The sequence below is a fragment of the Chaetomium tenue genome (genome assembly GCF_020726465.1).
Source record: "Chaetomium tenue strain MPI-SDFR-AT-0079 chromosome Unknown F5144scaffold_2, whole genome shotgun sequence".
NCBI lineage: Eukaryota > Fungi > Ascomycota > Sordariomycetes > Sordariales > Chaetomiaceae > Chaetomium > Chaetomium tenue.
In genome coordinates, this window is record NW_027117330.1 from 1,773,460 (window position 1) to 1,791,752 (window position 18,293).

General features: G+C 55.2%; 7 protein-coding genes across 7 annotated transcripts; 2 read left to right on the forward strand and 5 right to left on the reverse strand.

The window, feature by feature from the left end:
• Positions 1-139: 139 nt before the first annotated feature.
• Positions 140-1,596, reverse strand: F5144DRAFT_640852 (uncharacterized protein; the record flags this gene model as incomplete). Its single annotated transcript, XM_066792751.1, has 5 exons — positions 140-528; positions 671-700; positions 860-926; positions 999-1,081; positions 1,145-1,596. The coding sequence occupies 5 exons, from the start codon at positions 1,594-1,596 to the stop codon at positions 288-290; spliced, it is 873 nt and encodes a 290-aa protein (XP_066646256.1). The 3' UTR covers positions 140-287.
• A 562-nt stretch (positions 1,597-2,158) lies between these two features.
• On the reverse strand, positions 2,159-3,678 carry F5144DRAFT_505263 (Brix domain-containing protein). The gene is made up of 3 exons (XM_066786445.1): positions 3,411-3,678; positions 3,139-3,356; positions 2,159-3,081 (listed from the first exon to the last, which is right to left on the reverse strand). Exons 1-3 carry the CDS (start codon positions 3,542-3,544, stop codon positions 2,492-2,494), a joined length of 942 nt encoding a protein of 313 aa, XP_066646257.1. The 5' UTR covers positions 3,545-3,678; the 3' UTR covers positions 2,159-2,491.
• Positions 3,679-4,366: 688 nt separating this feature from the next.
• Positions 4,367-5,458, reverse strand: F5144DRAFT_609645 (ras family-domain-containing protein; the record flags this gene model as incomplete). The annotated part of the gene is made up of 5 exons (XM_066791634.1): positions 5,292-5,458; positions 5,203-5,215; positions 4,725-5,114; positions 4,568-4,648; positions 4,367-4,524 (listed from the first exon to the last, which is right to left on the reverse strand). Exons 1-5 carry the CDS (start codon positions 5,310-5,312, stop codon positions 4,367-4,369), a joined length of 663 nt encoding a protein of 220 aa, XP_066646258.1. The 5' UTR covers positions 5,313-5,458.
• A 1,242-nt stretch (positions 5,459-6,700) lies between these two features.
• F5144DRAFT_482364 (uncharacterized protein) lies at positions 6,701-11,204 on the forward strand (the record flags this gene model as incomplete). The annotated part of the gene is made up of 3 exons (XM_066785333.1): positions 6,701-7,672; positions 7,836-10,448; positions 10,581-11,204. The coding sequence occupies 3 exons, from the start codon at positions 6,701-6,703 to the stop codon at positions 11,202-11,204; spliced, it is 4,209 nt and encodes a 1,402-aa protein (XP_066646259.1).
• Positions 11,205-11,606: 402 nt separating this feature from the next.
• Positions 11,607-13,197, reverse strand: F5144DRAFT_107455 (class I glutamine amidotransferase-like protein). Its single transcript, XM_066782117.1, has 3 exons — positions 12,807-13,197; positions 12,287-12,752; positions 11,607-12,222 (listed from the first exon to the last, which is right to left on the reverse strand). The coding sequence occupies exons 1-3, from the start codon at positions 12,937-12,939 to the stop codon at positions 12,009-12,011; spliced, it is 813 nt and encodes a 270-aa protein (XP_066646260.1). The 5' UTR covers positions 12,940-13,197; the 3' UTR covers positions 11,607-12,008.
• Positions 13,198-14,416: 1,219 nt separating this feature from the next.
• On the forward strand, positions 14,417-15,408 carry F5144DRAFT_561406 (urease accessory protein ureG). The gene has a single exon (XM_066788249.1). The coding sequence runs from the start codon at positions 14,632-14,634 to the stop codon at positions 15,247-15,249; it is 618 nt and encodes a 205-aa protein (XP_066646261.1). The 5' UTR covers positions 14,417-14,631; the 3' UTR covers positions 15,250-15,408.
• On the reverse strand, positions 15,409-18,256 carry F5144DRAFT_561407 (uncharacterized protein). Its single transcript, XM_066788250.1, has 2 exons — positions 17,955-18,256; positions 15,409-17,809 (listed from the first exon to the last, which is right to left on the reverse strand). Exons 1-2 carry the CDS (start codon positions 18,241-18,243, stop codon positions 15,450-15,452), a joined length of 2,649 nt encoding a protein of 882 aa, XP_066646262.1. The 5' UTR covers positions 18,244-18,256; the 3' UTR covers positions 15,409-15,449.
• Positions 18,257-18,293: the final 37 nt, after the last annotated feature.

An 18,293-nucleotide genomic window follows, 5' to 3' on the forward strand; every position in this document is an offset into this window, starting at 1 on the left:
CCTAAGCTCCCAAGGTATCCTCTCCCTGGGTTCTGGAGGAGAGCTTGCCTGGCAATAAAGGACCCCAAGATGAATGACTTTTGGCGGAATGCAAATCAAAGAAGAAAACAAATTATGGCCATCCAGGGCTGTCTATATCCGGTTTAGCACAAGCACCCGAGGTGAGAGCCTCGAGACCATGCACAGTACCCAGGCACCTAGCCTTGTTCAACACATCCAAAATGACACCATCGGGCTCGGATCCCTGTCTCATATTGTCTAACAGCAAAGACAGCTATTCTCGGCTCCTACAAGTTCGGTTCCAGCCTGCCACGCCTAGTGATCCGAGAGAGTCCGGGGTAGTTAGCATCCCCTACACCAGCATCGGTATCCTGCGCAACACGCCACATTTCCAGTAGGGGGCGTTTGTGGTCGAGTATCCCCCCGTGAGGCGCTGGAAACAGAGGAAACGGCCCAAGGGGCGGCAAGCTGCGTTCTTGAAACACGTGCTCGGTGGCTTCCCTAAAGGTTGCAAGGCTCTCCTCGATCCTGGGCCAGGTCATTTCGTTAAAAACCGTGATTTTCTGGTTAGAGGAGGGGATAGATTAGGTTTGGTAGGCACATACTGTGGGTGTCGGAACCTGACAAAATCGATGACGCTTGACTTGGTGGCATACATGTGCCGATAGACAAGCAGGTGAAGGATGTCATCGGGGAGCAACTTCATCATGGTGTTGATGATATCGCTGTTAACTCGATCATCACCCCACCCAAGACGGGCTCCTGCCTCCTTTGGTAGGAACTTGTCCTTTAGGGTACCACTCAGGTCAGCATTCCGACCTTTCTGGCTGAAGAAATAGGAAGTCCTTTTCTCACTTACTTCAAGTCCCATAATGGCATTAACCGAAGGACACACTCTCCCGCCGACGGCTTGACAAACCGTCTCCCTATTCAGCAACATCAGCCCATGCGCTCTTAAACCATGGCATCGAGGAAAGCTGGGCGGCAGAAACAGAAACGCAGTCCAACATACCACATATCATAAGCCTCGTGCAACCTCGCAGTTGAGAACTGCCGCATAAACGCCCGCCTCGCATCGCCACTATTCTCCACCGCACACGTCGCATGCCCATGAAACATCCGCGCAAACTTCCACCACAGATACAGCGCCCCGCGCAGCCGGGCGAGCTCACGGGGCAGGAGGCTCCGGCTGGACATGGGCATGCTGGCGAAGCGGAGACGCGGGAACTCGGCCTCCCAGCGCCTGACGACGCGGCAGAAGCCCAACAGCGGGTGCAGGCCGTCGAGCGTGTCCTGGACCATCAGGAGGCGGGCGCAGGTCATGCCCGACGGCACGTCGGCGTCGAAGAGGGTCTCGCAGAACTCTTGCGCCGGGTGGAAGTCGCGCTCGATGATGCCGGGCAGGATCCGGTACCAGTGCAGGTCGGTGATGGACCGCAGGCGCTGGCTGGTGGCGCGGATGCTGTCGAAGGTGTCGAAGTCGGTGTAGGAGATTATCTCGATCAGCGTCTCGGCCGGTAAGGAGTCTAGGAGGATGGGTGAGGCTGCGGATGGCTGGCTGGCAGCACCCTGTTGGATGGCCTCGGCAGGTGACATGTTGGGATCCTCGCTAAGCGTTGACTAGAGTGGTGTTAAAACAACCCCCTGAATTGAAGACAGATGTGTCTTGAGGCTTGCCTACCAGTCTCAAAGAATAGGCAAGAGCTGATTCACCACCAATGCCAAAAGTAATGCCTGGACGGGTCTTTCACCAGCAACACTTAACAACCACTCGGTTTGTTCACTTGGACAAGCGAAACCAAACCAAACTACAACTAACAAGAAAAGAAAAGGCCAAACAGCAACAACAAACACGGGAGTTCCGACTCCCGCCCTGTCAACTGCCGGACCGCAATATCCCCAATCCCTTATTCCGTATCAACCCCGACGTTGGGGCTATCAAAAGAGAGGGTAATGAAGCTGCATTCACAGCAAGCGGCGCATTGCTGGTTGGGAGTAGTCATGATGTTTGTGGTGGCGTGTTCCACGTCTGGGGACCGGATTAGAGCCATTGCCATCATCAATGATGGCGGCTAACTGTGCGTTGTTGGTCACTTGATGGCTAAAGGGTGAGCTGGACGGCTGCTTGTTGACACAAGATGGGAAGGTGATGAGTGATGTCGCGATGTTGCATTTACAGGCGTGTCACCCCGGTCCATTACCCCGGGCCGGAGTTCCGAGTCAGTTAGGTCCGTGCCCGCCTTGATGCAATCTACAGGGGTCAAGGGCCAGCATGTTGGCTAAACGTCCCCAGCACCAAGGGTCCTCGATGCGTATACCATAACGCTATATGCTCGATAGCAAGAACTTCATCGAACGGAGGCAAAAGTGATAGCGTCGGGTGGAGGCCAAATCTGCCGGCGCGCTGAAACAAATCCCTATATTATTACCCCACACAATGTTCGGTGATCTGTCTCCCCAGAGAACGCCATCCTAGAATCCATTCCCAACTCTAAGCAAAAAGCTCTCGGGTATCTAATCCGCTCCGATCCTTCTTCCCGCCATCTTCCAGACCCAGACCCCTCCTCCGCGCCAGCGTATCCCGCTGCTGCTCTGTCCGCGCGTTGTGCCTCCCTGCCTTCGCCTTCCGCAGGTCGGACCGGACCTGGTTTGGTGAGATGAAACGCTTGTTCTCGTACATGATCGGTCCACCAAACGCACCCTCCTGGATAATAATCGGCGTGAGCACGAACCGCGGCCCGATCTCAACGAGGCTGACGTCTGTGTCGTTGTCGCCGCCCTTGGTCTTGCGCCCCTTGGTCTTCGCCTCCTCCTCCTCGCCGCCTTCGCCCTTGACCTTCTCGACTTCCCGAACCTCGTAGTTGCGGATCCAGATCTTGCCATCGGCCACTGTGAAGCCCATAACGTGGTCAATGAAGGGCTTGGACTTGCGCGCGCCCTGCGGAACGCCGAAGATGTGTAGGAAGATCTCCTTGATGACGCGGAGATGCGGTTCTGTCTCGAAGGCGCCGTCGAACGAGAGAATTGGTCGTGAGCCCTTGAGGCAGTTTCCTGTGAAATGGAGTTCCTCCATTGTGTGCACTTAATGCTGGTCAGCAGCTGTTTTCCCGTGTGCCATGCGAAAAAGGTATAACTCACTATTTTGGGCGTGGAACTTCACGGTCGGGCCATTGGGGACCTTGCTAAGCCACATGTACAGATCCTTTCCTTTCCTCGCCTCGAAGAAAAGTACGTTGTTGCAGTTGTAAAGTTCCGCCAGCTCGTTGAGTTGGTACAGCTTGGACTTGGAATCGAACTTGACGTCTTTGCGGCCGTGAGGAAGCATCGCTGCTAGGTCATTGAGAAGATGGCGATGCCTGTTCAATTGGGTCAGTCAGAGCCTTCCGCAATGCCGGATTACCCGTCCTTACCTGTAGGTAACGCCTCTTGATGAAAGGATAAGCACCCTCTGCTTGTTTTTCCTTTCAATAACGGCGCCATTGCTGTCCGTCTCCTTGTCAGCCTTGGAGGCGCTTTTTGACAGCGACTTGTATACTGCTGCCATCTTGTCGATGTGTTCCCCTGAAAAACGGACCGGCGAACGCAGCTAGTTGGCCTTCAAAACAACACCTATCGGGTCGAGGGATTGTGAATTCGAGACGAGAGCGCGGATGAACACGGCAGGACGATTGGAATAGATGATGTTCTTGGCGGGGCCGCGATGCAAGGCAATCGACGAAAAAAAGTTGAGCTGCCAGCCGCGCCCCACTTGCTGATAAGCCTTATCTTTCCCGGTTCACCGTTTCAAAGCGCAGCCTGAAACGGGAGAGAGAAAGCCTCGAGAACAATGTACAGACTCTGGCATCTCGAGGACTGCTTATTTCACACTGCTGCATCCATATAGGGAAGTTCATGTGTTTATATTTAAATATGGGATTTTGACGATAATCACGATAACGTCTTGATAACTAACCTGCAAGGTGGGATGTGAGGGAAGAAGACTTCCAGGCCCATTGGGTGCCGTTCCGTCTCTTCTATCTTCTACCCCTCGCGCTCCTCAACACCCCGCTAAGAGGGGTGCTATGACCTCAGCTCGACGTTTAGTGCCTACGCATCTAAGAACAGTGTATTGCCTCAAGTCCATTCAACTAAATGCCTCGTGATCCGTGCGTCGAGGATGGTTGGAAAACCACCGCGAAATCCCAACAGCAAGCACAGGGTAAAGCACCACGAACAAAAAAAAGAACAAAACTAGAATAACCCCTCAAGTATTCACCACCCCCAACGTCCCAAAGGTGCAGCAGATCCGTGTCCCCCATGGCCATAAGAATTTCCCCAGTTCGTATCAGACATAAGTGACGCCATGCAATCGTGCGGGACCCGGGTATTAACAGCAGCCCTTCGACTCCTCCTTTGACCCCTCTTGGCTCAGCGAGATGTTATTGCCTTCCCTCGGGTCGAACTTCTTGCCAACGTCTGCGCCTTCCTCCGCGAGGCTCTTGCTCGACACAATCTGGTAAATGGCTGTGCGGCGCAAAGTGTTAGCTGCGATGGGCCAGGTAGAGAAAATGAGACAGCGAGATCATACAAGTCAGAATGTTCTGGAAAGCGAGGTCGACATTCGTGGCCTCGAGGGCCGATGTCTCGATAAAGGAAAGCCCGTTCTCGCCTGAAACAAATTGTCAGCTTCTTTGTCCTCTGGCCATCCACACCACGGCCACCCCCCCAATGGCGCAGCAACATACTGGCAAAGTTCTTGCCGTCCTCTGTCGGGACGGCTCTCAGGTGCCGCTGATCGGTCTTGTTGCCCACAAGCATGATGACGATGTTGCTGTCGGCATGGCCTTGCAGCTCCTTCAGCCACCGGGTCACGTTCTCGAACGAGAGGCTCTTGCTGATGTCGTAGACGAGTAGCGCACCGACAGCGCCTCGGTAGTAGGCAGACGTAATGGCGCGGTATCGTTCCTGGCCGGCTGTGTCCCAAATCTGCGCCTTGATCGTCTTGTTGTCGATCTGGATCGACCTCGTGGCGAACTCGACACCGATGGTCGACTTCGAGTCTAGGTTGAACTCATTGCGCGTGAATCGGCTAAGCAAGTTGGATTTTCCGACACCCGAGTCTCCGATGAGAACCACTAGTTAAAATTAAAAACCGAATCGTCAGTCGAACGTTTACGCGACGGTGGATGGGGGGAGGCGCATAGGGTTGGGTCGGCTAGGCACCTTTGAATAGGAACTATCCAAGCATCTCGGGTCAGCGCAAGGCACGCGCACGCAAAACATGAGGGGGGAAGCGGGAACCGGTGGCTTACATCGTATTCGTCGTTCGCCATAGCTGCGGTGGGATATTATGCACGAAATGAGGTCGGATAGTCCCGCGAAATGGTGATGTGTTTGTGCTTTGTGCAGCCTGGTTGATGTCGAGGAGAGTCAGGAGGATGGTCGGTGCGGCTCAGAGGTGGGTCGTTGGTTCAGGGTGTGCTGCAGCTGACGACGAGTGGTGGCGGTGCCAGGGTCTTAATTAGTGACTTTGTCCGAGAGACAAGGGTTGGGTATGGCGACCGGGCCCAAAAGGAGAAAGAAAGCCAACGGAATAAAACTCGTTTTCTGAGAGCAACTGACGGTCCATGCTCGGCCACTCCCCCAAACCAATGTCCACCCCCTATTTTCAGATTGATTTTCTGCGTAGGTACGAATAACCTGTAAGTCTCCGAGAGAGAGCATCGCAAACAGAGTAGTCATATCACGTGCATCCTGTCGCGTCTAAGAGGCACTATCTACCCCAGCTCTTGCCCGCAGGTAATAATCATCCACAGTATCTAACGGATATTCCTACACAGTACACGACCGTCCCCATTCTTCGTGATACGGTCGATCATTTCCACAGAAGCACGGGTGGCTGCAGCCGGCACAAAATTAGTGTGATGTGTTCATACCTTCGATTTCGGTGCAAGTCGTGCATTCCGTTCTTTTCCATTTTCTAGTGGCTCTTTCCAAGTTCCAGGGCTGTTGGCGAGCGATCATTCGATACGGATTGCTGATTGGCCCCAACACTTTCTTTTACAAACCGACGACGAAGCGTCTCAAAACTTTCGTTCATGTGCTCCTTCTTGGGCGATTGTCACCCAAGATCAACCCAGCATTAGGCCAAATTCCAGGTTGGCTGAAACAGAACACATCCGTCGACTGTCCCAGCCACATTGACCACGGCGATGTATGTAAAATTTATATGACTGTGCGTTCAGACCTGATTGGGACTCGTTATTTCTCTTTGTTCCCCTTCTCACGAGAGTTGTGACCGCTCCTGCCAACAATCAATCTCCCCCTCGGCAACGGAACAGCCACAAACACAAAATTACCCGGGACTGAACAATATCTATCCTTCCCAGTAATTCAAGTTTGTTTTCAACAGAAGCCGACACACACACGGAACTGAAGCTTACTCCAAGCAGCACATTACAATCTTTAATTGATTGACTCGCGAGTCGCGACTCCCGATGTTGTCCGCCGACTACTAAAGGTACCGCTCAAAAACAAACATTCGACACCAAGCAGTCCCGGAATGTTTGAGGCACGGGGTTTCCAGTCCATCCGCCGTTGATCCGTTTGTTGGCCGGCTAGTTCGGTTCCATTGTTTTCAACAAAAAAATAAATCAATCTCGGATCGAGTGTTCAGACGTCAACCTCGCCGACCGTGCCACGCCCAAAGGCTCGACTCGCCATGTTCAAGATCGACCCTAGGGCCTCATTTGGGCCCGGCTCTCCTCATGACGATGAGAGCGATGACAGCATTTCAGTTACATCGACAGTAACGGGGCATGACCCCGACCAGGAATTCGGCGTGGAGAATATCTTAGCCCAGCGCCTATTCGAGGATGGAAACATGTACTACCTCGTAGAATGGACAGACTTTCCATTATACGAGAGCACTTGGGAACCAGAATCCAATATTGGCGCCGATCTTAAAGCCATTTGGGAAGAGGACAAGGCCAAGCATGCGACCGGCGAGCTGGAACCCTTCGATGTTCATAGGTTTGAGGACGCGCAGAAACAGGCGAAGAGTGAGAAAATGGCGCGTCACCGCCGCCGAAATCGAAAGCGACAAAGGTTGGGCTTGAAACTCACAGAACCGTTCGACAAGGATTCGAGTGATGAGGAAGCCGTGGAGGAGACCGGGATCGAGGCCATACTCCCAGAACCTGCGCAAGCAGCGCGGTCTCAAAACCAGCAGAAGAATGCAAAAGAGGTCTCTAGCCCTGGAGCTGCGGTTACCCCTGTTCCAACACCGGTTGTTGGTAGTTTTCAGCTGCCGAACGAGGTCAGGCGGACCAGGGGCACGGCTCAGGAACTACCAACAGAGTCGTCCTCGGCTATAGGCACCAAGAGAAAACAAACTGCGCCTCCATCTCCGCAAAACACAGGTTACCAGGGAACAGCCAGGCCCACGAGAAAAACTTCTGCAGATGCGGTGCCGAAATCAAAAACGAGGCCGACAATTTCCATTCCAACATCAGCCAAGCCAACTACTTCCAGCATCCGTAAGCCACTGACGGCTAAGAAAAGCACAACACAGCCAACGGGCAATATATTTACGAGTGGCAAAACAAGAAAACCCCGGCCCAGCCTTAAGGATACCATGTCTGATCCAACGAGAGAGCCGAAGTTGTTTGCCAAACATCGCCAAGTTAGACAGGTATGTTATATCTAATATGTTATGTTATTTCAGACTGTGCATGCCTTGTGATCACCTTACGCTGGTGCTCATTGTACACTCCAAGCAGCAACTAGCCCATCAACCTTTCCCCCCAAACGAAATCATGGTTGAGATATAATAACACCACTAACCTCTGATACAGGCCTACTTGAGAGGCCGTGATAAGGAAGACATTGCTCCTGATGTTTCACAGCTTGATCTACTCGACCTTCGCAGCAAACAAACTATCAGCAGACAGAACTCAGGGGGCTCAGCCTTAAGCCCTACCCTGGTACTTTCTCCACAGCAGGAAACTCCCTCGCCATCTGAACCTCCACAAACACGGACGTCTGCTCTGATCAGCCCGAGGTCGACTGTCGCGGACTCGGGAGCGGCACGGCCGAAGAAAAAACGAAAGTCTGTACGGTTTTTGGACGATGATGAAGACCAATCTGTTATTGTTCAGGAACCAGAACAGATGGATATTGATGGCCCTGCCATCCGAGAATCTCCGCAAACATTCCATCCCCCTCCTGGCCGGCAAAGACTCAGCCCGGACCTGGACCGTTGGATGCCGCCGATTCAAAACAACCAGAGCTCAGACAAAGAGTTGGTACTCGGCCAATCTTCAGTACACGTCACCTTCAATGGTCTCCCTGGAGAATCAATGGGTCAGCGGCCATGGCTTTCGGATTTCTTGGCGAAAACGTCCCTTGAATTCAAGCATACTTGCTTTTCAGGGACGGCTGCGGCCAGGATGAGCGGCCTGGTGCGAGAGCAACTTGCTAGCGGGACAATTGTGTCGAAAGAGAATGAACGTTCTCTAAGGCGGATGTCAGAAAACTTAACCGCTGGCTTGCTGGCCCTTTATTATGGCCAACCGGAGTACAATGTCTTGATTTACCCGACGAAATGCGACGAGTGGAAAGCAATTCTTCCTGGCCTACAACCCGCGAGCCCTTCCGAGGAAACCCTAGGATACTTCATATTCGCCTCCTCAGGAAACCTCGGGCTTGTATTGCCGCCGACGGACCCTCCCCCGGCTTCCCGAGTGAGTCTTGGGGACTCAGAGATAAAGACCGAATACAAGGGCGATGCCTCGGCACGAGCGGTGTTGATCAAGCGGCTTTTTAATTTCGATTACGAGAAACTCCTCCCGAGAACGCTGCTCCAGAGGCCACCTCACGAGCATGCCTTTTTCCTGGCGATCCCAGGGTCACAGAGGGAAATCGGACAAGCTCTTTACCACTGGCTACGCAGCAAGAACCCCGAATGCCAGGTCTATACGAGCCACGAGGCAGGAAGCTGGGATATCTTTAGATCCCGAGCCGAAAGCATTCCCGGCGTGGTAATCATCCACGAGATGCTGGCATGGAGCTTGCGCCGGTTTCCGAATCTTTCGCGATATCTCATCACGAGAAACGACGAATATTGGTGTATCTCCGAGCCTGTCCACAACCCGCCCCTCTACCCGTCCATTCCGATATCTGACTATCCGGCGCCCTCCGAGGGCATACAGCTTGCACGCCTGTTCCCGTACCGCACAGCCATCTTGATCACGCCAAGTTTCCTCGTGTCCGAGCCCCGGCGCTCACTCGAGTTTTTCAAATGGTTCTCGCAATGGACCGGGAGGTTTTACTACCGCCTCGTCACTGCCTACAATATCCACGAGTACCTCTCAGAGTTGGCCGACGAGAGGTCCCAGGCTCGGAAGGAGCTGCTGAACTCTCCGAGCGATATGCAGTTCGATGTTGAGGCAAATCTCAATGGACTGAGCCGAGAGGAGTGCGGCTACCGGTCCGAGGTCGCTAATTTGGCTGCCGGACTGCACTTTGAGCGGATGATACAAGCAGGGCCGTTTGCCCATGATGAAGACAACAGTCCCGTCGTCTATGCCGACTCATCGATCGATCCGAATGATGAACAGAGTCTGGTCAATTGGTTCGGTTGGTGGGCTACGCTGCGAGCTGACCAGTTCCGCAAGTTTCACGTTATCGGGTCGAGCCAGACAATTAAGATGCCTGGGTGCAAGAGAGGCGAGCGGCGTGTTCGCATACCGAAGTACTCAAAAGTCACGTTCAATGAGCCCGATGCGGTTTTGGAAGTCATCCAAGAAAGGAACGACCAAGTTGAGGCGTCAGGAGTCGATACAGATAGGGATAACGGCAGTGTGCAGACAGTTCGCCCCGGGCAGGGCGAACATGGTTTTAACCAGGGGCGTTGGGCGTTCCGAAGCAACCTCATCAAAGTGGAGGACACGGCCTGCTTTGCTGCTTATCTCAACAGTCTAACTTCTTTGCACGGCAGCAAAGTACAATGGGGCCTGTACAAGTTTCCTGTCTCTTGGCTAGACTTGGAAATGGCGGGGCATTTCGGCGACCACAGCTCCAGGTGGCGTAGAATTTCGGAGTGGTTCAAGTTTACCTTTCCCTTTGGAGGTTGTCACGGGGACAGCGGGCCTCCCAAACCGCTCTTCGGTTACAATACCTACGCCGGCTTCTTCTACACCATCGACAAGGAATGGGACCCTCCTGACACCGAGCCTCCAACGCAGCCGCTGGAGCGCCACCCATGGATTGGCATTTACCGACCGGTCAACCCGCACCGAAGACCATACGGACGGTGCGAACTCATTATCTGGGACCCGGCGGCGAGAACACGTTACCCCGAGGGACAGATCCCGGCAGAAAAAGACCTCATCTCTATGCAGCGCCAGCTAATCCAATACGTCCGCGACCACGGCGAAGAAAAGAACCACGGTACGTGGCTCGACCAGGTCTGGTTCGGTGGCTGGGACTGGCCGGCCGAGTGCGACTCCCCCTACCCGATCGACGTGACGCTGCTCTTCCTGCGGTGCGTGCTCGGTGACGTCCGCAACTTCCTCCCCGCCCCCGAACAGGTCATGGAGTCCAAAGGCTGGCGACGCGTCGCCCTCGGCCCGCCCTTCGACCCATCCCCAACCAAACCTTCAACCACAGCAACACATCCAGCAATAGGCCGCTCCTCAACCAAAGCAGGCATTCCCGAGTCCCCATCCCTCTTCGTCGACCAAGACCAGCCCGAGGAGGACGTCCCCATGGACCTAGACAGCTCCTCAGTCAGCGGCGACGAAGACGCCGGAGCCGAAGAAGACGACAACACCCGCGTAATCTTTCACCCGCCCCGTGGCCACCGCCGCCCCAACAGCAAGTTCCAGGTTGGTGGCGCGTTCCGCTCGCGCTGCATCAACCGCCTGTACGAGGAGGCCCGACTGGCGAAGGCGCGGGCCCGCGAAGATGGGGATGGCTCTTCCCCCACGCATATGAGGTATGCGTATGTGCCCACGATGGATTGGTACCGCGAGCAAAAGACTGAGGGCAGGGCGTTTGCGCATGTTAATGTGGATTCGTGGGAGGCGGTGTTTGGGTTGTTGAAGATTGGAGGGGGGAAGAGGGATGGTGCGGGCGGTGATGGAGGTAGGGGTAGGGGTGCACGGGAGAACTGGGCTGGGAGTGTGGATGGTGGTGAGAGGGGGCCGGTCGGGTCCGGATAGGTATTGGGTTCGTGGGTGTCTTGGAGGGTGTGGCCCGGGTGGGAAAAGAACAGAAGCTGGCGTGGTCCTGGTCAACTAGACGAGGCGGGGTGGAGCAGTGGTTAAAAGACTGGTGGAAAAAGAGACGAGCGCGGGTTCAAGGAGACGGTTGGACAGGAGATCAAAAAGAAAGGCGTAGAGGGAATGGTTTAGGGGAGAGAGGAGAGGTCGGTGAAGGAGCAGGGTGAAGGAACAGGTGAAGCAGCCTCTGTCATCAAAAACGGTGTTGGAGGCTAGGCAAGGAACGCTGTCCGAAGGATGTGAGAACTCGCTCCCGCGAGCTATGGGACTCACTACTGAAGATGGCCACAGCTTCTCAGCGAGGAGCTTTGGTGTTGGGATCGATGTGTGGGCTTTAAGGTAATTTCGTTGATTGGATTCTGAGACGGACTCTTGCTGGACGGGGATGTTTCACATTGCTTGGGCATATTTTGACGGCCTGGGGTTTCTATACCTTGTCATACATACCCGTTATTGCTCACAGCAGTTGGCATCTGTTAGTTTACATTGGTAGTTGTCCGGCTAGAGTTAGCTTATGTACATACTTCTAATCAACACATTTCATTATTATTGAGTCCACCCGTGTGCCGTAGCTGTGGTCAAGATTTGCTCACAAAGTTCCTCTCACTCCATTCCTCTGACTCAACCCCTCTCACATTTTCAGGTATAAAAGCTTTGCTTGTAAAGATATCCAGTTCCAAGTTGCGCCAGCTAATTGCTATGACTATAACCACCCATATTTACCCCCGGTACAAAACAAAACCCCTAATTCGTCACGGGAACATTGAACTTGGCAGCCCACGGGTCGTCGCGCCAGTCCGTGATAACCGTGTGCTCAATGCTGCCAGAAACGGACTCGACAATGGCACTGCCGTTCTCGTACTTTTGCCTCACAAACTCAAACGCGAGATCAATGCCGGCCGTGACCCCCGATGAACTCCAGACCTTGCCGTCCTCAACCCACCGGGCAGGCGAGACCCTGGAGAGCACAGTCAGTAACTAGGTTTCTCGTTGCGAGTTTAGCAGTGCAGGAGATAACTTACCACTTGACCTTCGGCCCCATCGGGGTCATGGTGTTCCAGGCGGCCTTGTTCGTCGTCGCGCGGTGGCCGTCCAGCACGCCCGACTGTGCCGCGATGCCGGCGCCGGTGCAGATGGTGATGAAGTACTTGAGCGAGGGGAACACCTTCTTGATGTACTCGATCTCGGGCCCCAGATCGGGGCTGCGGGCGGCGGCGCCGCCAGGGATGACCAGCACGTCGAGGGGCGGGTTGTCGGCGAAGGTGTGGGTGGGGTTGAAGGTTGGGTAGAAGGATGAGTTGAACTGGTTCATGGAGGCGGAGGCGGGCTCGGTCTTGACGGGCTCGAGCGTGCGCGCGAGCAGGAACATGTCGAGGTGGGTCTTGCGGGAGAGGGCCTGGAAGACTTCGAGGGGTCCGAAGATGTCGATTATGTCGAAGGCGCGCGGGAGGAGGAAGCCGATGCGGCGGGGGGAGTCGGCCTCGTTGCCTGCTCGGCGTTGGTGGCTGGTTTCAGGGATGGCTCTGGCAGTATTGCACATACCATTCCCGCAGCTCTTGGAGTCTGAGCGAGGAGGTAGGGCTCCTGCTGTGACTGGGTTGGCGAGGGATAGCGAGGCCAGCAAGACAGTCAAGCCTTTTGCAAGGTGCTTGACACCGGGGAGGGTCGGCATCATGATGAGAGTTTCAGGGGTTGTAAACAACAACAACGATACAGAGACTTCACCTATCAACAAGCTCACAAAGTAGGTTGAGAACTAGGTAGTGGTGATGAGGAGGATTGGAATAAAACAAAACTCCATGCCGGGCTTGTTGCCTCTATTTCTATCCATCATGAACAACCTTCGGACCAGCCCCTGAGCAAACTCAAGTTCCGAGGTGCTTCGGAGTCTCTCTCTGGAGGCTGTCACAATTGTGCCTGGAGATCGCCCAAAACATCACCAACGGAAGCAACTGGCCCGCGGCACGAACGAGGCTTCCAAGAGCTCCTGTCGTCCATCACAGACATTGCCGCCCCCTGTCTCGCCCTTGCAGGTGAAAAACGTGCGCAATAGGCGCGCGACGAGTCCGAGTTGACATGTCGGACTCAGTTGGTTCCCCGCCATCGGGGCCAAACTGCGCAAGTTTAAAAGGCTTCGCCACTAAGCTGCCTTGTTGGGTTTCCATTGAAGGGACGGAATGCGAAATCGGGAATGCGGAGTCGTAAAACCGCATGTGAAGAGCCAGAGAGAGCTAGTGAGCTCAGGGGGTCGGTGGGTTGGCAAAAAGGAGAATGTGGGCATTTTCCACTGTATGCAACGACACAATTGGCCTGCCCGACTATTGGGGATTGTTGGAGCACGAATGAGCACATTTCTGCCAGGTTCCTGCGACAGCAAGCGGCAACATTGCACCTGACAGGTTTGCCAAGTCAGTGTGCGTATTGGGAAATGTGCTTGAACGGATTCAACGGGCGCCTGGCAACGACGACCTGAAACTCGTCCTTGCTATTTCCGGCCTTGGCAGTGATTGTGGGGAGGTGAGGAAGGTGAGATCGGTGAGAAGGGAGAAATTACCAAGAAGGGAGGTCAACTACGGGGTTGGAGATGTCAACAAGAAGAAGGGGCAGCAGGAGGGTTTTCGGCAATAACTAACTCACTGCCTACGGTAGCCGCTTGGAGTACTCTTACCTTATCTGATGCCGCATATGATGTCACCTCCATGATAACCCCCCACGTAACCCCTCGCCAACCCTCACTAGCAGCTTCTTTACACGGAAAACGATTATCTACCCCTCCTGTGGAGATGGGGCGGAGGCCGGATATTGATCGCACTCACAACCACTTGAGCAAGTTAGAATAAAAATCTCAAAAGTTTGCGTTGCAACCACCCAACAGTAAACCTCTAAACCCTGTATCCTGGACGTCACTCGACAAGGTGGCACACAAAGTACACAAACCAATCTAGAACTACACCACCACAACACAACCCCGCAATGTCTGCCGCAACCCACACCCACGATGGCGTGCACCAGCACTCGCACGAGTTCAACGCCGCCGAGCACGGCCACAGTCACGAGATCCTCGACGGGCCCGGCAGCTACCTCAACCGTGAGATGCCAATTGTTGAAGGCCGGAACTGGGCCGACCGAGCCTTCACTGTTGGCATTGGCGGGTATGTCTTACTTTCCCCCCTCCTTTCCCCCTTTTCATTTACCCTCCTCTCCGCTAGTCATCCTTCAATCCAATCTTCACCGCCTCCCTTCCCGTCCCCGTCCTTGTCCCCGTTCTAGCTCACCCCCTAGCCCCCAAACCACCCGGCCCCCAAACCCACCACTCTGTAGCTAACCCCCCTCCCCCAGCCCCGTCGGATCAGGCAAGACCGCCCTAATGCTCGCGCTCTCGCGCATCTTCCGGACCAGCCACTCGGTGGCGGCCGTGACCAACGACATCTTCACGCGGGAGGACGCCGAGTTCCTGACGCGGCACCAGGCGCTGCCCGCGGAGCGGATCCGCGCCATCGAGACGGGCGGGTGCCCGCACGCCGCCGTGCGCGAGGACATCTCGACCAACCTGGCCGCGCTCGAGGACCTGCACGCCCAGTTCGCCACCGACCTCCTGCTGATCGAGTCCGGCGGCGACAACCTCGCCGCCAACTACTCGCGCGAGCTGGCCGATTATATTATTTATGTGATTGATGTCAGTGGGGGGGATAAGGTGCCGCGGAAGGGGGGGCCGGGCATCACACAGAGCGATTTGTTGGTGGTGAATAAGACGGATCTGGCGGAGGCGGTGGGCGCGGACTTGGGGGTGATGGAGCGGGATGCGCGCAAGATGCGCGAGGGCGGGCCGACGGTGTTCGCGCAGGTCAAGAAGGGCGTTGGTGTTGAGCATATTGTGAACTTGATTCTTAGTGCTTGGAGGGCGAGCGGTGCGGAGGAGCAGAGGAAGGCCGTCGGCGGGCCGAAGCCGACCCCTGGGTTGGAAGCGCTTGAGGGGTCCGCTTGAGGGGTCCGCTTGAGGGGCCGGTTATTCGTTACGGAAGGGATGGGCGAGCAAGGTGAGGCTGTATAATCAAGGGCAGAAAATTGCCATTGTTGGGAATATCCACGTCAAAGAGGGAAACTAAGTAACGGCAAGTAATATATCATGATTCCCAAACGCCGTCATAAACCCTTTTTGGGCCGTCTATAGCTATGCACCTTCGTTTACTCCGCATCCATCGCATCCCCCTGGGCCTCCTGCACCAGCGCCGGGTCAAGCAGCAGCCCGTCCAGCGGCCGGGCGTTGCGAGGCCACACCCGCTTGTACAGACTGACACCGATCGAGTCTTGCGGGTTGATGCGCCCGTCAAACGTCGCCTTGAAGTACCCATGTGTACCCAGCGCCTCCTTGAAGAAACCGCCACGCCCCCTCCTGGTCCACAGCGGCAGCGCCTTGAACCACTCGACGTCCTCCCGATTGAAGAACATGTACCGGATGGTGACAATCTTCTTGTGGATGTGGTACGGGTGACCTGTAAGGATGGCCCGCTTGGCAATCACGCGTGATGTCGACGGCGGGAGCGTGGTGCCCGTGGCAATCAAGGTCAGGGGCAGCGTGGGGCGCTCCTCATCCTCGTCGGCTTCGTCGTCTTCGGCGGGTGCCGCGGTCCGCTTGAAGAAGAGGACCGGCATGGAACCCCATGCGACGGGGCCCATAAATGTCGCCACGGCGGACTGGCCGGGGTGCAGGTACCGGCAGTACTTGTGGACGTCGTTGGGTGTGCTGCCGCCTTGCGAGAACAGGGGGTTGATGACAAACCTCCGCGGGCCGTACTGCACGATCAGCTCCTCCTTTGCCTTCAGCGACTTCGGGCAGTCGGAGCTGAGATTGATCAAGACGTTGACGGCCGTCCGCTTCTGCTCGTGTCGAAGGAGTGAGATGAGGGTAACTGGCCGGCTCGGGTCGTATGTCTTTTGGGTTGCTACTAGCACTCCCTTGATGTAGACGTGGACACGAGTGCCAGGGGCCACACCGCCAACCAAGGCCTCGCGAGCCGCCCGGACACGAGAACCTTGATAATCGGGGATCCGTAGCAGACGCTGCCATTCCTCCGGCTCATACGCACGATCCTCATCCTCTAGCCAGGGGCTTGACCTCAAACTCTTGAGACCTCTGTACTTGGCGAGCCGCTCCCGGGCAAGTACACCAGGATGAAGTTCGACTTCATCGGGAAATTCTAGGTCGTCCTCCGCTTCTGTCCTCTTGCTCTTACGGTAGGCCTCGAGTGCCCTGGCATCCTCGTCCTCATCGGGCTCAATGAAGGCTACCGACTGGGGGTACTCTGACGGCCCAGCTTCTGTCATGGCGTCCCCTGCAAGGCCCTCCATCCCGTCTTCTGGTTGTGCTTCATCCTCTCCTTCCTCGACATCTTCCATATCATGGTCTTCCAAGTCGGAGCCAGAATCGGAAACGTCATCGTCGTTGTCCAAAAACCACGCAGCCTGGTACTTCGACGTGCCCTTGGGGACTCTCTTCGGCATTTGTAGCTCCTGAACTTGGTCGTCATCGGAGAAATAGTGGTGATCATCCAAAAGCACCCCCTTTTTGGAGGTCGTCATGGTCGTCGCGGCATCCATATCATCGTCATCATCCATAGTAGCCTCCTCCGGCGCTAGATCGTCGAGACCGTCTCGGTCCTCGGTCGGTTCTCCAAGTATCTCCTCTGCCATCTCTTCCTCCACCATGGCATCATCGCCCTTCTTTTTCCGTGTCGCAAGTGGCGCGGCTGTGATCTTCTCAATCTGGAATGTACCCCATTCACCAACTTGTACCAGTCGGTCCGCATTCAAGCCCTTGCCCCTGACTACGCCAGTCAGAACGGTAGGCGCCATCCCCGACCTTGCCCACTCAATATCCTCAACAAGCATCCAGCTGCGCTCCTCCCTCCACCGAATTCCTTTGGGTGTGGTGCTGCATAATGACCGCATAAGGTTGGCGCATTCTTGGACGTTGTCGAGGCTATAGATCTTTTCTTGCTCGGGGTGAAAGTGTGTGATGAACGATTTGAGCGAGGAAACAACGGAGAGCCTCTGCTTGGCGGCTCCGATATTGTGTAGCCCCTGGACAACTGTGAACAAAGTCGACATGCCCTGGCTCTCGACACTCCGCAGGATCAATTCTCCCAATCCATCCACCTCCACCTCGGCCGAAAGAACAATGACGACGAAGTCGGCGACTCGGGCGGCGTCCAAGCATGCCGTGAGGTCTCTTTTCAATGGAATGTACTGCAGCTTCTGCTTGAACCTGTCCACCGGAACGCGGAAGCAGCTATCGTGTATCTCGGCCTCGATATCAACGCCACGGTTCAGGCTGCGAATCGCCGCGGCGGCATCGGTGTCGGCGCACAGCGGAATGACGGCAACCTGTCGAGGGGCGCCATCTTTTCCGGCGAAAACAGAGGCCTCCTTTTGATGTTCGCGGGCCTTCTCCTGCTGGAGCTGCTTGGCCCGATTTCGTCGGTCAAGTTTCGACATGACTTGCTGGTGTGGTGTCTTGCGCAATCCCTTTTCGCCTGCGGTCCGCCCTGATGAAGAGGGTCAGTTGCTGTTCCAATCTCTGGATGTAAAAAAACAGAAGAGCCTCTAATAATTCCAATTCCCCCCTTCCCTTTTATCAACCCCTTTTCTACATTCCTGTCTAAAAATGTAGAGCTTCGGCGTGAGTCATACCTTTTGCAGCGTCGCGCATTTGGCCCTTGGTCGACTTTCTGGACTTGAATGCCTTGTGCGACACCTTGGTCGTGGCCCGGTGGGAATGGCCCCCGCCTACTGCGCCCGGCATCTTTCCGTCGCCGCCGGCTTTGAAACGATACGGAAGGGACGCCACTTTTTCTCGGCAAGAATATAAACAAAAATGCAGAAGGTACAGCACGCTGAAGCACCAAACGACTCTTGAGATACAGGTAGCGGGGAGCAGTGATGGCGGGGCATCTCTGCCTTTTTTTGACTTGTGTGCCATATCTTATCTTTCCTTGTGCGACCAATCAAAAGTAGGGACTTGGACTTTTT

Excerpts from the sequence above, each read along its gene's own strand:
- F5144DRAFT_505263 (XM_066786445.1), bottom strand. The coding sequence starts at position 3,544 with ATGGCAGCAGTATACAAGTCGCTGTCAAAAAGCGCCTCCAAGGCTGAC. Across the intron at positions 3,357-3,410 it reads TCAAGAGGCGTTACCTACAG|GCATCGCCATCTTCTCAATG; the intron begins GTAAGGACGGGT and ends CCAATTGAACAG. Across the intron at positions 3,082-3,138 it reads GAAGTTCCACGCCCAAAATA|TGCACACAATGGAGGAACTC; the intron begins GTGAGTTATACC and ends ACCAGCATTAAG.
- F5144DRAFT_107455 (XM_066782117.1), bottom strand. The coding sequence starts at position 12,939 with ATGATGCCGACCCTCCCCGGTGTCAAGCACCTTGCAAAAGGCTTGACT. Across the intron at positions 12,753-12,806 it reads CTCCAAGAGCTGCGGGAATG|GCAACGAGGCCGACTCCCCC; the intron begins GTATGTGCAATA and ends AACGCCGAGCAG. Across the intron at positions 12,223-12,286 it reads ATGGGGCCGAAGGTCAAGTG|GGTCTCGCCTGCCCGGTGGG; the intron begins GTAAGTTATCTC and ends TGTGCTCTCCAG.
- F5144DRAFT_561406 (XM_066788249.1), top strand. The coding sequence starts at position 14,632 with ATGCTCGCGCTCTCGCGCATCTTCCGGACCAGCCACTCGGTGGCGGCC.
- F5144DRAFT_561407 (XM_066788250.1), bottom strand. The coding sequence starts at position 18,243 with ATGGCACACAAGTCAAAAAAAGGCAGAGATGCCCCGCCATCACTGCTC. Across the intron at positions 17,810-17,954 it reads AATGCGCGACGCTGCAAAAG|GGCGGACCGCAGGCGAAAAG; the intron begins GTATGACTCACG and ends CCTCTTCATCAG.